Here is a 12,580-nt window from a genome sequence, read left to right as displayed (position 1 = left end):
CCATAGCAACCTATTTTCACATTGTTTTGTGCTACTGTTCTTGCACGTTCTCAATTCAGTTTGTTAACTTAGGTAGTCAGACCACTAAGGACTGAGAATTTGGAAAACAAATTTTCTCCCAGCATGCACTGCCTTGAAAAATGAAGGTGATGAACCATTAGGGTCAGGGGTTCACCCTGATCATGTAAGGGCTAATCATTGGGAGTTGGGGTAACCTTGAGCCCTCAACCTCACCAGAGTGAGAAAAGACTTTCCTAAAGGACCCAGACCTCTGATGGGAAGTGGGCTGGGCCAAGATGACTCACCCTCTGAGGTTAAGGAAGACAGCCTTCCCTCCACAGGCCTCGGCTGGGTTCCCAGAACCACCAAGGGCTAAAGACCCAGGCCCACTGAAGACCTCTCCCTTCACCCCACACCCCTGTTTCATTCTTTGCCGAACTTCTGAAAAGCTCCTTGCCCCTCATGGCCTCCTGTTTCCTCACCTTCCATTCACGATTCCCCTGAGGGGAATGTGTTCATCATTACACCCAGTGGATGTACACTCTTGACTTCTTGGTCTCCTCTACTGGCATTGGCTCCTTCTCCTCATTCTATCATAGGTGTTCAAGTCACTCTATGAACTTCCAGTTATCACCCATAGTAACCATTCCAAAAAGTGGCCTCTATAAAGATGTCTCTTCAAAGCTGCAGACCAGTACAGACTTCAGTGTATCCTCTGGGATATCTTACAGGTACCTCAAGACCCCAGATGAGCACTAAACATCTACTCGTTAGTATCAGCCTTAACTCTTCTCCTGTTTCATCTCTCAGTGAAGGGAGGTGAAATTTGCTTACCGAGACCTGTTTGTTCTACTGCTTGTATCTCTCAAATCTGTCAGCCTGCTTACATCCCCATCCTATTCAAGGCCATCACCATTGCTCATCCTCTGCAAAAACCTATAACTCATCTTCCTGCTTGCAGTCTTGCCCCCTACAGTCCTTTCTGCACACAGCAACCAGAGCTATCACTTAAAAACAAATCTGGTAACTTCTGCACTTACAACTTGCCTTGTCTCACCATGACCCTACAAGACCTGGCCTCTGTTTTCCCTCTGCCTTCTCTCACTCCACTCTCCCTATTCACTCACAAGGATCCAACCAAGTGATCTGTCTTTTGCTCCTCAAACATACCTACCACAAGACCTTTGCACTTGTTCTCTCTGCCCAAAATGCCATTCCCCCAACACTACAGATAGCTTGCTTTTTTCAACCTTCAGACTTAGGCTCAAATGTCACTTCACAAGCCTTGCCTGACCACCCTCTCTAGAGAGGCCTTCTCCTACATCCCCTTGTTTCTATATTTGTTTACCTGTTCATTGTCTATCTCCCCAGACCAACACATTCAGTTTGAGATATGTTGGAGTTATGGTGGGATTAGCTGGTGGAGACAACTTATGTGTTCATTCATTATAGTAATCCCACCACCTACTCCCAGGTGGCTCAGTGGTAAAAAAAAAAAAAAAAAAAAAAAAACTGCCTGCCAATACAAGAGGTGCAGCAGATACAGGTTTGACCCCTGGGTCAGGATCCCTTGGAGGAGGAAATGGCAACCACTCCAGGATTCTTGCCTTGACAGAGGACCATGGCGAACTACAGTCTGTGAGGTCTCAAAGAGCTGGACACGACTGAGTGACTGAGCATACATAGCATACATTTGACAATCAAGAACGATTCATTAGGGGACTTTCCTAGAGGTCCAGTGGTTAAGACTTCCAACACAGGGGGCCTGGTTCAATCTCTGATCAGGGAACTAGATCCCACATGCTGCAACAAAGATTTCAAATGCTACAACTAAAAGGTCCCACATGCCACAACTAAGACCTAGTGTAGGCAAATAAAAATGCTTAAAAGATAAAAAAGATTCTTATTCCCAGCCAAAGGAATAAGAATGGCCCACAATAATGTCATATATATATATATATATGTATTATAAATAGCCTTTTACCCAACTCTAATTGCACAAACCATCCCAGACTCAAAACACACCACACTCTCTTCTCAGGCCTCTACACATTCTGCCTATATACATAACTGTTCCCTAGAATGCTCCCCTTAACCTCTCTTTCTAGTTAATTCAAGGCTCCACTTAAAAGATCTCTTCCTCTAGGGAGCCTGCCCTGACGTTCTGACAAAAAGATTTCTACCCGTTTGTTTCTTTGGCTGCTTGAATGCCTTCACATTCAACCTTTTTCCTACATCAGGCTTTGCTGGGCAGTAAGCTCCACTAAGACAAGGTCTGTGTGTCTCTCTGGCTCGCTGCTGTAACCCCAAGGCTTCACCCAGAGCCTGGACCAATGTAGTCCTTAGTGTTTATTGACTGGTGCTAACTGTGGAGACCGGGCACGTGCCCAAAGAGGTCACCACCACAGAGCCACTCAGGCCAAGTGCCAAATGAAGAGTACAATCCAGTTTTAAAGGAGTTTGTTGTGAGGGTGGCCTGGGTGGAGAAGTGAGAAAGGATTTAGGTAAACAGGGAGGAGACAGGAAGGCTTCCTGGGCATATGTAAATTCCTTACGGCAGGGTATATTGGACATATTCTGAGACCAAGAAACAGATCAGTATCGTCGGAGTGGAGGATTTCTGATTCACGCTAAGACACTTGAAGTACTGGCCTCCTACTTGGCTCTAGACTCAAATTCAAACAACTTTTGAGCGTCTCCACCAGCTAATCCCACAGTATAACTCCCAACGAATCTCAGACTCAAACAAGAGAACTCGTCATTCTCCTGTATCCTCTCATCACCTTTCCAGAGTTCCCCGTCTTGGTTAACGATGTCTTCAGGCTCTCTCCTACACCCCACACATCTCATGCTATGATAAAAACCTACTACTTTTAAGCTATCCAGACTCCCCACTCCAGAGCCTCTGCTTAAGTCTGGTCAAACAGCTCCCCTTGAGGACTCCTGACAGCCTGTAGGGTTAAATCCCACTAACTTCTGAGCACACCCTTAGTCCTGTGTGGTCCATTCTGCTTACTTCATGTGACTTCCTCACCAATTCCTATGTTTCAGCCAGTGCAAGAAACCTTTCCTGAGAAACTCTTTTACATCATTTGATTCCTCCTCCCTAGTCACCTCTGTCCCCTATGGTTTTTTTTCCGGCCACGCCACACAGTGTATTTAATCTTAGTTCCCCAACCAGGTAAGGATCAAACCTGTGGCCCCTGCAGTGCAAGCACAGTCTTAATCCCTGGTTGGCCAGGGAAGTTCCTAGTTCTCTTATTTTTATCACACTGTTGGGCAATTACTTTCCTACAGGTCTGTCTATCCCACAAATTGTGAACTTCTTGAGGAAGTGTGTCTTATATTTGCATTAACACACAAAAACAGCTAAGATTCACCGAACACTTACATTGAACCAAGTTGCTCATGTACTGACTTGTTAATTCCCACAACCTAATGAGATAAGTACTGTCATCATACTCAGTGACAAGAGAGGAAACAGAGGCAACAGAGAGTTCATTTGCTTAAGTTCATTTGTCAAGTCCACAGATTTGAATTCAGACGGTTTCTGGTCTTAACCACTTAGAACTATGGCCTCAATAAATGCTTGCCGAAGATTAAAGAGTCAATAATGGTCCCAAAGTATATGATTTAACGCTTTCTTCACTTAAACTCATCTTCTGGGGGAAGAAGGCTGTCATACACCCGTTCCAGGACTCCAGACATAGAGTAACCGAAACGGCAGAGCCAGTCTAGGCATCTACTGCGGCTGGGAAAGGCCCTTTGCTCCAGAAGAGGGACTGAGAGCGCGCGGATATGGGTACACACAGGGGAGAAGAACTGGGTCGGAGGAAGGGTCTGGCCATTGCCTGGTAGGCTGCGTAGAGGAGAGGTGGGGGGTCCAGCGTGGGTTCCGGAAGCAGGAAAGGCGAGCAGGTGTGGGATCTAAATTAGGATGAGGGCGGGGAGGGCGCTCCGCTCAGAATGGCACAGCTCAGCCTCCGCCCTCAGCGGAGGACCCTCATCTAGGGCGTCTGTTGGTTCTGAGGCCCGGAGTGAGCTGAAACCAGCCCAGAAACACGGGGAACCGAGGCTCGGACGAGACCCCTCGGTTTTCTGCCCTGAGGTGATAACTGCGTCCCACTTCAACTCTGGCTTCTTCACATAAGTAAACTCCGGGGTGGTGGCGCTGAGGGGAAAAGAGCCGGGAGCCCGGAGGGAAGGGCGGGGGACCCTGGGCCGGAAGGCGTCCCAGGCGCCGCTGGAAGCCGGCGCTCTCTTTCGACGCCACCCGCTGCCCCCGCCCCGGAGCCGGCCGGGACGGCACAACGTCTCCGCCCCCAGCGCACCGCGCACCTCACCTTGAACGCCGCTCCACCCACCGAAATCCTATTGGGCCGGTCGGGCCGAGGCGAGACGGCGATTGGCCGAGGTGGCTCCCGAAGGCCCCGCCCATATCCCCGCCCCCGTCCCCGTCCGCCGGTACTTTGGACGGCGGCGTGGCGCCCCTCCTCCCCGCCCGGTCCCCGCCCCCTGGAGCAAATGCTGCCGAGCTGCGGCCGCCGGGCAGATGCACGCGCTCGGGCCCTTCTAGCAGGCGCGAGCAGTCGCTGGGCGCGCGAAAGCGAAAGAAGGAAGAGGAAGGGAGGGCGGGGGCGGGGTGTTGAGGAGGGGCGGGAGGAGGAAGAGGAGGAGGTTGGAGCGCGCTCGCGCTTGGCCTCGCGCCCGCGCGAAGGGAGGGGGAGAGGGGCGCGCGCGCGCACGCTCGCGTTCTCGCTCGCTCCATCCATCCATCCTCCGGTCGCGGCACGCGCGCGCGCTCCGGGCTCGCGCCGCACCCCCCGCCCGGGAGAGGCGGGCTGGAGTGGGGGGCGGGGGGAGGGGCGCGCGGACGGCGCGCGGACTGCGCGCGGGCGGGGTGAGGTGAGGAGGAGGAGGCGGCGACGGGACGAGAAGGGAGGGGAAGGGGCCATGGCCGCCCGGTGAGGCGGCGAGGCGGGGGGGCGGCCCGACCCCCCGGCCCCGGGCCCTGGGCCCCGGGGAGAGGCGAGGACGGACCGACGGACATGGGGCTCCGGAGCAGCCGCCGCCGCCGCCGCCGCCGGAGGACGCGGCCCTGAGAGGCCGCCGGGCCCCGGCGCGGCCCCCCGGGCGGGGTGAGTACGGGACGGAGACGGGGACGGGGGAGGGGCCTGTGGGGGGCGGGGGGCGGGGCCCGAGGCGGGGCTTGGGCCCCCTCCCCCCAGGTCTGGGTCAGCGCCCCTTCCCCTCCCCCAGGGCCGACGCGGAAACGCCCGGCTTCCCCCGGCTTCCCGGCCCGGCCGGGGCCCCCAGCTCTCCCCCTGTCTGGGTCCCCCCTGGGCGGGGCAGGGCCGGCCGGGGAGGGGGCGCGGGGCCTTTGTTAGGGAGCCAGGCCCCAGCCCCCGGGACAATAGAGACACCCTCCCGGACTCCTCTCCCCGGCCGGCCGGGGCTGTCGGCGGGCGGGGAAGAAGAGGGGCCGGGACGTGTCCCACTCTGCCCACTCTCTAGGGGTCGGTCTGTCCCGGAGCGGCGCCGGCCTCCGGCGGCTCGGCTCTCCTCCCCCCAGTCGGTATGATGCGGCAGCAGTGCCGCAGGGACGGGGGAAGAGCCGAGGCCCGGCCTCCTACCCTCCCCAGTGCCCCCGGCTCATTTGTCAGTCCCCACCCCACTCTAGGCCGGCAGCTCCTTAAACTCGTACCCACCGTTCAGAGGGGCCCCGGACTGTGTGCTCTGTTTCTGAATCCTTTGGTGGGGATTCCTGGACTTTGGGGCTCTTGGAGAGACTTCCGGGCTGGTCCTGAGGGAGGGAGGGTGGTTATCTCAAAGAAGAACAGGTAAGGGGAGTGCCCACTCCTGGCATGCCATCCCACCGGATTCTACCTCCTTTTTCTTGCTCATGGTGGCTAGGATGGCCTTTTAGCTCTAGGTTTCTGTGGGCTCTGCTCTCCGTCTGTAGTGGCAGGCTTATTTCAAGGGAAGACAGAGTGGGGTGAAGGTTGTAGGGTCCTAGGGCCATTGCTACTTCTGGTAGCAGTACCCCCCCAAGTGGACATCCTGGCTGAAAGCAGAGGTGACTCTGAGGAGAGCCTGGGGAGGGGGGGGAGTGTATTTAGGAGTCTGTGCAGTTCTTTGCCACACCCTGTGGGTTTGCTTTGAGGCCTTAGAGTTCCTTCTCCTCCCCCTGCTGCATTGCACCATGGGTATGGAAGAGGGGTTTGAGTTTTGGGAACCTGGGGTGAGCTGCCGCCTCCTGTAAACCCAGACTCTGATTGGCAGTAAGAGTCCAGGGCCTGAGTTCAGGCCTGGGAAGGACTAGGCCGCCCTTGGGTTTCAGGCCCTGCAGGACCATCCAGACTTAACCGAGGCCTTAGGGAGAGGTAGATCTTGATGCCACCATTAAGCTCTGGGCAGCGAGGTGGGGAGGGGAGGTGGCAGCCATCGGAGGTGCCTTGGACTCACACCAACATCCCCCCCACATGTGTGCAGCCGTGTTGCCGCCCGCTGTGCTATGAGCAGTCAGAGCACCGTCTCCACAAGAGTTCACAAATGAAAATGGAGGAAATGTCTTTGTCTGGCCTGGATAACAGCAAACTAGAGGTGAGGGCTCCCCCACGTGTGCCTCCAGTTCTTTCTCTTGATGTCTGTCCTTCGCTATATCTGGAATCCACACCAGAGAGGAATTTGGGTAGTCAGCCTTGTTCCTTAAAGGGAAGAGCCAGCTAAGAAGGCCCAAGGATCCGGAAGAAGAAAGAACTCAAAATCAAGATGGGAAAAAATGGCAAAGGAAGCTTTATTTTTGGCCAGGGCGAATTGGCAGGAGATTTGGTTGGTGAGAGTTGCCCTCAGTCCATGGGACTGTGACTCTGGTGACCCTGGATGTTCTCCCCTGGGCCCAGGCCATCGCTCAGGAGATATACGCGGACCTGGTTGAGGATTCTTGTTTGGGATTCTGCTTTGAGGTACACCGGGCTGTCAAGTGTGGCTACTTCTTCCTGGACGACACGGACCCTGAGAGCATGAAGGATTTTGGTGAGCGTCAGGGTTGAAGGAGAGCAGCCTAGCCCTTCCCTGGGAGTGCTTGGAGGGTCCTTCTCCAGCAACCACACCAGAGGTAGAACCTAGAGCTCCTGGGAGCTTAGGCAGGGGCTCTGAAGAGGCCACAGGGCCATGGGTGGGAACGAGAGGTAAGGGCCCCTTGCCTGCCCTGATCGCTACGTCTCTCCTGTCCCCAGAGATCGTGGACCAGCCGGGTTTGGACATCTTTGGACAGGTTTTCAACCAGTGGAAGAGCAAGGAGTGTGTTTGCCCCAATTGCAGCCGAAGCATTGCCGCCTCCCGTTTTGCTCCCCACCTGGAGAAGTGCCTAGGAATGGGTCGGAACAGCAGCCGAATCGCCAACCGCCGGTGAGGGCTTCTTCTGCTAGAACCAGAGTGCCCATCTTTTGCAGCCCATCCCATGGTGGAGTTCCCCACCACCCCCTGGGACATTTGGAGGGTATAGAGGGTGGGTCGCGCCTGGCCCCAGATGCTCCCCTCTACGTGTGAAGTCGGGCAGAGAGAGATGGCAGCCTTGACCCTTCCTCTTCCCTCCCCTCGGCAGGATTGCCAATAGCAACAACATGAACAAGTCAGAGAGTGACCAAGAGGATAATGATGACATCAATGACAACGACTGGTCCTATGGCTCAGAGAAGAAAGGTGTTTGGGCATCTGGGGAATTGGGAGGGCCATCGGGGTGAGGCAGGCAGGCAGGAATTGAGTGTGTAACAGTCACAAGTTGTTATCCCTAATGAGGGAGGAGAGTGTAGCTTTGTAACTTTTCTTTAGGTGCTCTTAGATTGGGAACTTAAAGTGACCCTGCCCTTTACCCTTTTGTCCTACACAGCCAAGAAGAGAAAATCAGACAAGGTAAGAGCCGGGGCAAGCATGAGGGAGATTTGGGCCAAGGACAGATACCCTCCCCTTTGGGCAGGGAGTCCTCGGGTGTCTTGACTCAAGTCTGAGGTCACTGGGTACCTCTCTGGGTTCAGGGCCGAGGGTGTCTGGTGGGCAGGAGGGCAGCAGAGGCCTGGGGGGTAGGTGGGAGGAGGGAGTATGGGTGAAAGGCCTCTTACTGGTGGGAAAGAGTAGAAATTTGAGGATGTTTGTCAAATCTTTTTTCCTTCCCTGGGTTCTCGGCTCCCCCTTATCGTTACCCTTTCCCCAAAGCTATGGTATCTCCCATTCCAGAACCCCAATTCCCCTCGAAGATCCAAGTCTTTAAAACACAAAAATGGTAAGTGGGGTGGAACAATGGGAGTGATTCTAACTATGTCTTCTGGGACTTGTTGCTGGAGGGTGGAGGTGGAGGGGCAGGGGAATCGAGGGAGGGCCTGTGATCCTTCTATCACCCCCACTTCCTCTCTGGTTATTTTCAGGGTTCTCTGTCTGTACCTCTGCATCAAACACCCTTCCCCTTCTTTTTTCTTCTTCAGGGGAACTTAGCAATTCGGATCCTTTTAAGGTGAGTAGGGGCTATCCCTCGTAGGTTCCCTCTCAGTATTTGCCTCGTTGTGAGTCGGGTGGGCTTGGACAAGTCGGGGTCAGAACGCTAACTAGATGGGTGTCTCGGTCTTGGGTATTCATGTTCTTTGTGGGTCCTAATTCGTTACCCTGGTGCAGTTGGGGTGGAAGGAACTGTTGGAGAACTGCGGGCAACCTTAAGGCCTTAGTGCTGAGGGAGGGACGAGAGGGACTGACTCCACACCCCCACCCTCCCTTCTTTGGCCGTCCCTCCTCTAACTTGTACCTCTGGTTCTCACCCAGTATAACAACTCAACTGGGATCAGCTACGAGACCCTGGGGCCAGAGGAGCTGCGCAGCCTGCTCACCACGGTGAGGGATCAGAGAAGCGGGGAAGCCCTTGGGAGCAGGCAGAGCCACAGGCAGTGGTCGAGGCCCTGGAAGAGGCTGGTGCACAGCAGTGAGGGCATCTAGGTCTCTCTCTTGAGTTTGGTTTCCTGGCTAGTGTGGTCTGGGACCGTCTGCCATGGACGCCCTGGGGCCATTTCTGAGCGCACAGTCTAGCATTTGTACAGAAGAGAGTGTCTAGTGGCTATAGAACAGGCTTCCCCCGTCCCTCCTTTCAGCTTATATTCCTCTTCCAGCAATGTGGGGTGATTTCTGAACACACCAAGAAGATGTGCACAAGGTGAGCTCAGAACCTAGGAAGGGGGCCAGGGGGGCCCTCCGGCGCCCTCACCCTGGGCACGGGTCGGGAGTACCTTGGACTTGAGCAACGGGACTCCCACCCTCCCCCTCCCCTCCTCTAGGCCTTAGGCCATAATCTGGGGCCTCTTCATTCGTCCCTTCCCTGTCTGTCCATCCCTCCCGCCTCTGCTGAGGGGAGGGGCTTCGCCTGTATTCCTCAGACCTTCCCTGACTTGTCAGGGTCTGATCATTCTCTCCCCACCAGGTCCCTACGCTGCCCCCAGCATACAGATGAGCAGCGGCGAGCCGTGCGGATTTATTTCCTTGGACCCTCAGCGTGAGTGACCCTCCAGGAAGGATGGTGGGTTGGGGAAGGTGAGGGTGATGGCTAGCATCCCTGAAGCCCTTCCCTGACCTCTTCCTTCCCAGTGTCCTTCCAGAGGTCGAGAGTTCCCTGGATAATGACAGCTTTGACATGACTGACAGCCAGGCCCTGATCAGCCGGCTTCAGTGGGACGGCTCCTCTGATCTCTCACCCTCTGATTCAGGCTCCTCCAAGACGAGTGAGAATCAGGGGTGGGGTCTAGGTAGGTGAGATGGCCGGGCTCCAGGGGCTCTCTGCCTGAAGTGGAGTGCGGGGGACCTTGTGTTCCCCTGCCGCAACCCTCCCCTCAACCCTCTTGCTTCTTTCCTCTTCAGGTACCAACAGTTCCGAGTCACGGAAAACCAAGAAAAAGAAATCCCATCTGAGCCTGGTAGGGACTGCCTCCGGCCTGGGCTCCAACAAGAAGAAAAAGCCAAAGCCACCGGCGCCCCCGACGCCCAGCATCTACGATGACATCAACTGACTTGGGTACAAGGGGATAGCCTTTGGCTGAGCAGAGCCGTCTCTCCCGACCCCCACCCAGGCGGCACAGCCTGGCAAATGGACGGCTGCTGGGGGTTTGGGCTTGGGAAGCTTGGTGGGCCAGGCAGGCAGAGGATCCAATTATGCACCCCTGGGGGGTGTCAGGGTCTTCTGCGATGGAGCACGAGCCCTCAGCGTGCAGGACTCAGACCTGGACATATTATGCCTTGGACATAAGTTTGGTGGGGAGGCGGTTTTCCTATTTATTCTGTGAGTTACTGGATGTCCAGCTAGGCCAGGGGCCTGACCTGGGCACTGTGCCAGGGCACTGCCGCCCCCCCCACCCCAGGAACTGGACTAAGCCCTGCCGAGGAGCATCGTGGCTACCCGGGAGGCCGCGGGTTGGAAGCTGAGCCTGGAGGGGGCCTCCCCCAGCTGCCCTCAGCAATGTGAATGGGTCCGGTGCTTGGAGCTGAGGGGCAGGGCTAGGTGTGTCCTGTCTGTGTGCAGAATCCTATCCAACGCCCCCATCCCAGGGGGAGGCAGGCATGGCGAGCTGTCTGCTGAGGTAGGCGTCCCGAACTAGCGCCGCCTTCCCTGCCCCTCACAGGGGCAGCCCTTTCCCCTCAGTCCCCGGGGGCCTCCTTGGCAGCAGGAGCTGTCCTTTTGTTGTTGGGTGCCAGGAAAGGGCCTCCAGCCTCTACAGCTTCAAGGAACGGGCACGGGGAGGGTAGGAAGAGGGAGCTGTGTATCAGGATGTCTCCCCCCCTGCCTCTCCTCCCTGACCCAGGGCTGGCGAGGAGTGGGGCCCCAAGGTGAGGTGCTGCTTTATTTGAAATGTTTTCTTACCTCATTCCCTGCCCCAGGAAGGGGCCCAGCCTCACCCTCCTGGGGTGGCCCCATGTTCCTCCTGCCTACCCTGCCCCACTGCCCTCCCGGGGCAGCCCAGGTTCCCAACTGCTGCTTGCCACCCCCCCTCTTTCACCTTGACCAGCTCCAGTTCCTCTCTCGATGCTCCTGCCTCCAAAGCCTGCCCTGTCTCCCCTTCCTTTTGCCGCTTTTAAGTTATTTATTCTGTACTTGTGGTTTGGGGCTCTGAGGAAAATCCTGATCTTTTACCTCTCCCCCCTTGCTAGGAGTGGGGCGGGAAGAGAGGGTGGTCTCTGTATTGTGGGCTGTCCGGAGGAGGTGGGTTGCCATGCCTGGGAAGTGCCCCCCTGCGGGACTGTCACGCCAGTGTGCCCACCTTCCTGGTCTACATCCTGAAGAGATGTATCATTCAACCTCCACGCGGGCACCATCGCTCCCAGGAACCGAGCTGGAGGACTGCAGTCCAGGGTGGGAGCAGAACTGATGGCCCCAGGGATGGAGCTGACCCTGAACCATGTTCTCTGGCACTCGCTGGACGTGACCCCTGCCCTCCTCCCAGGAGGAGCCATCCCACATTTGGGTAGTTAGTACCCAGGACTGATCGGACTGATCTGGGTTAGGGACCCTAGAGGGTTAAGGGAACAACAGAGATGGGGCTGCAGTACCCTGTCTGGAACCCCAATCTCCCCCTGGGGTGGCTCTGATTGTGGCTGACGCCTGGTTACAAATTGATTTTTAACCCAAGAATTATGATTATTTTTTAAAAAGCCAAACAGATTTTGGCAGGAGTTAGAATAAAGCCTGGGGCCTGGGCTCCTCCGTTCTCGCCCCTCCACAGCCTTCTCCCTCCACGGGGAGGCCAGAGGGCAAGGAGGATCTCAGCCAGCCTCCAGCCTGCTCCCAGATGAAGACCTGGGAGCGGGCTGGAGATGAAGGGAGGAAGGCCGCAGGCCACTCTCCCTTCTGAGAGGCAGTTGCAGCTCAGGCCCTAATACACCCTTTCCCCTCTGGCCTCTCTGTTTCCCCCTTCTGGTTGGAGGAGGGAGAAGTGGGAAGTAGTTTGGGAACTGGTTTGTCCACATCCACTTCCCCATTGTTCCTTGGCCCGCCCTCAGGGCAGAGCCCCCTGCCCAGGCTGGGTAAGAGATGGGCTTGGTCCAGCAGGGACCCTGAGGGAGCAAACCCCCTTCCTTCTGGGGAGAGTGTGCCCCCCTACCATGTAGTTGAACAGGGGCTAGGAGCTCTCCACTCCCTTCCCTCTAACAGCAGGCTGTGTGGGTTTCAATTCCCATCCTTCCCACCCCGGCTAGGTGTCGTCCACCCTGTATCCTATCATGTGTCTGAGTGTGTGGGGGGGTTCTGTACTAATTTCCATGGCCGGTGGCTTTTCCTTCCATGCATCACTCCCCCCCGCATGCCCAGGGGCCACCCGCCTGGCATTACCGCATGCTGGGGTCATTGGGGGAGGGGGGTGGGGCTCACGCTGTCCTGTGGTCTTGAGATTTTTATTTTTGCATATGTAATCCATCCTGTACAGGTAGCTAACTTTGTAAACGCTGTGTATTTCCCCTGCCCCCATGGCTGCTGGTGTAAATAAACTGCATCTCCCGTTGGTAGCCCGGCCTGCCCACCCTCATTCCCATATTGCTGGGGGCAGAGCAACCAGCG

General features: G+C 56.2%; 1 protein-coding gene across 6 annotated transcripts; it reads left to right on the top strand.

Moving 5' to 3' along the window:
- Positions 1–4,517: 4,517 nt before the first annotated feature.
- On the top strand, positions 4,518–12,528 carry ATXN7L3 (ataxin 7 like 3). 6 transcript variants are annotated; one of them, XM_042256060.2, is made up of 13 exons: positions 4,518–5,138; positions 6,493–6,603; positions 6,903–7,035; positions 7,239–7,410; positions 7,607–7,704; positions 7,892–7,914; positions 8,215–8,281; positions 8,424–8,509; positions 8,812–8,880; positions 9,153–9,196; positions 9,461–9,532; positions 9,625–9,782; positions 9,895–12,528. In XM_042256060.2, the coding sequence occupies exons 2-13, from the start codon at positions 6,553–6,555 to the stop codon at positions 10,041–10,043; spliced, it is 1,122 nt and encodes a 373-aa protein (XP_042111994.1). In that variant the 5' UTR covers positions 4,518–5,138; positions 6,493–6,552; the 3' UTR covers positions 10,044–12,528. The 6 variants fall into 6 exon arrangements, with proteins under 6 accessions (XP_042111994.1, XP_042111995.1, XP_004013027.1 ...); XM_042256061.2 differs by lacking the exon at positions 4,518–5,138 and adding an exon at positions 5,267–5,840; XM_004012978.6 differs by lacking the exon at positions 4,518–5,138 and having other exon boundaries at positions 6,142–6,603; positions 8,236–8,281; positions 8,481–8,509.
- Positions 12,529–12,580: the final 52 nt, after the last annotated feature.

Source organism: Ovis aries, chromosome 11, assembly GCF_016772045.2.
Source record: "Ovis aries strain OAR_USU_Benz2616 breed Rambouillet chromosome 11, ARS-UI_Ramb_v3.0, whole genome shotgun sequence".
Lineage (NCBI taxonomy): Eukaryota > Metazoa > Chordata > Mammalia > Artiodactyla > Bovidae > Ovis > Ovis aries.
This window is presented reverse-complemented; position numbering and strand designations above follow the sequence as displayed.

Excerpts from the sequence above, each read along its gene's own strand:
- ATXN7L3 (XM_012186195.5), top strand. The coding sequence starts at position 6,394 with ATGCCACCATTAAGCTCTGGGCAGCGAGGTGGGGAGGGGAGGTGGCAG. Across the intron at positions 6,604-6,902 it reads TGGATAACAGCAAACTAGAG|GCCATCGCTCAGGAGATATA; the intron begins GTGAGGGCTCCC and ends CCCTGGGCCCAG. Across the intron at positions 9,783-9,894 it reads GAATCAGGGGTGGGGTCTAG|GTACCAACAGTTCCGAGTCA; the intron begins GTAGGTGAGATG and ends TTTCCTCTTCAG.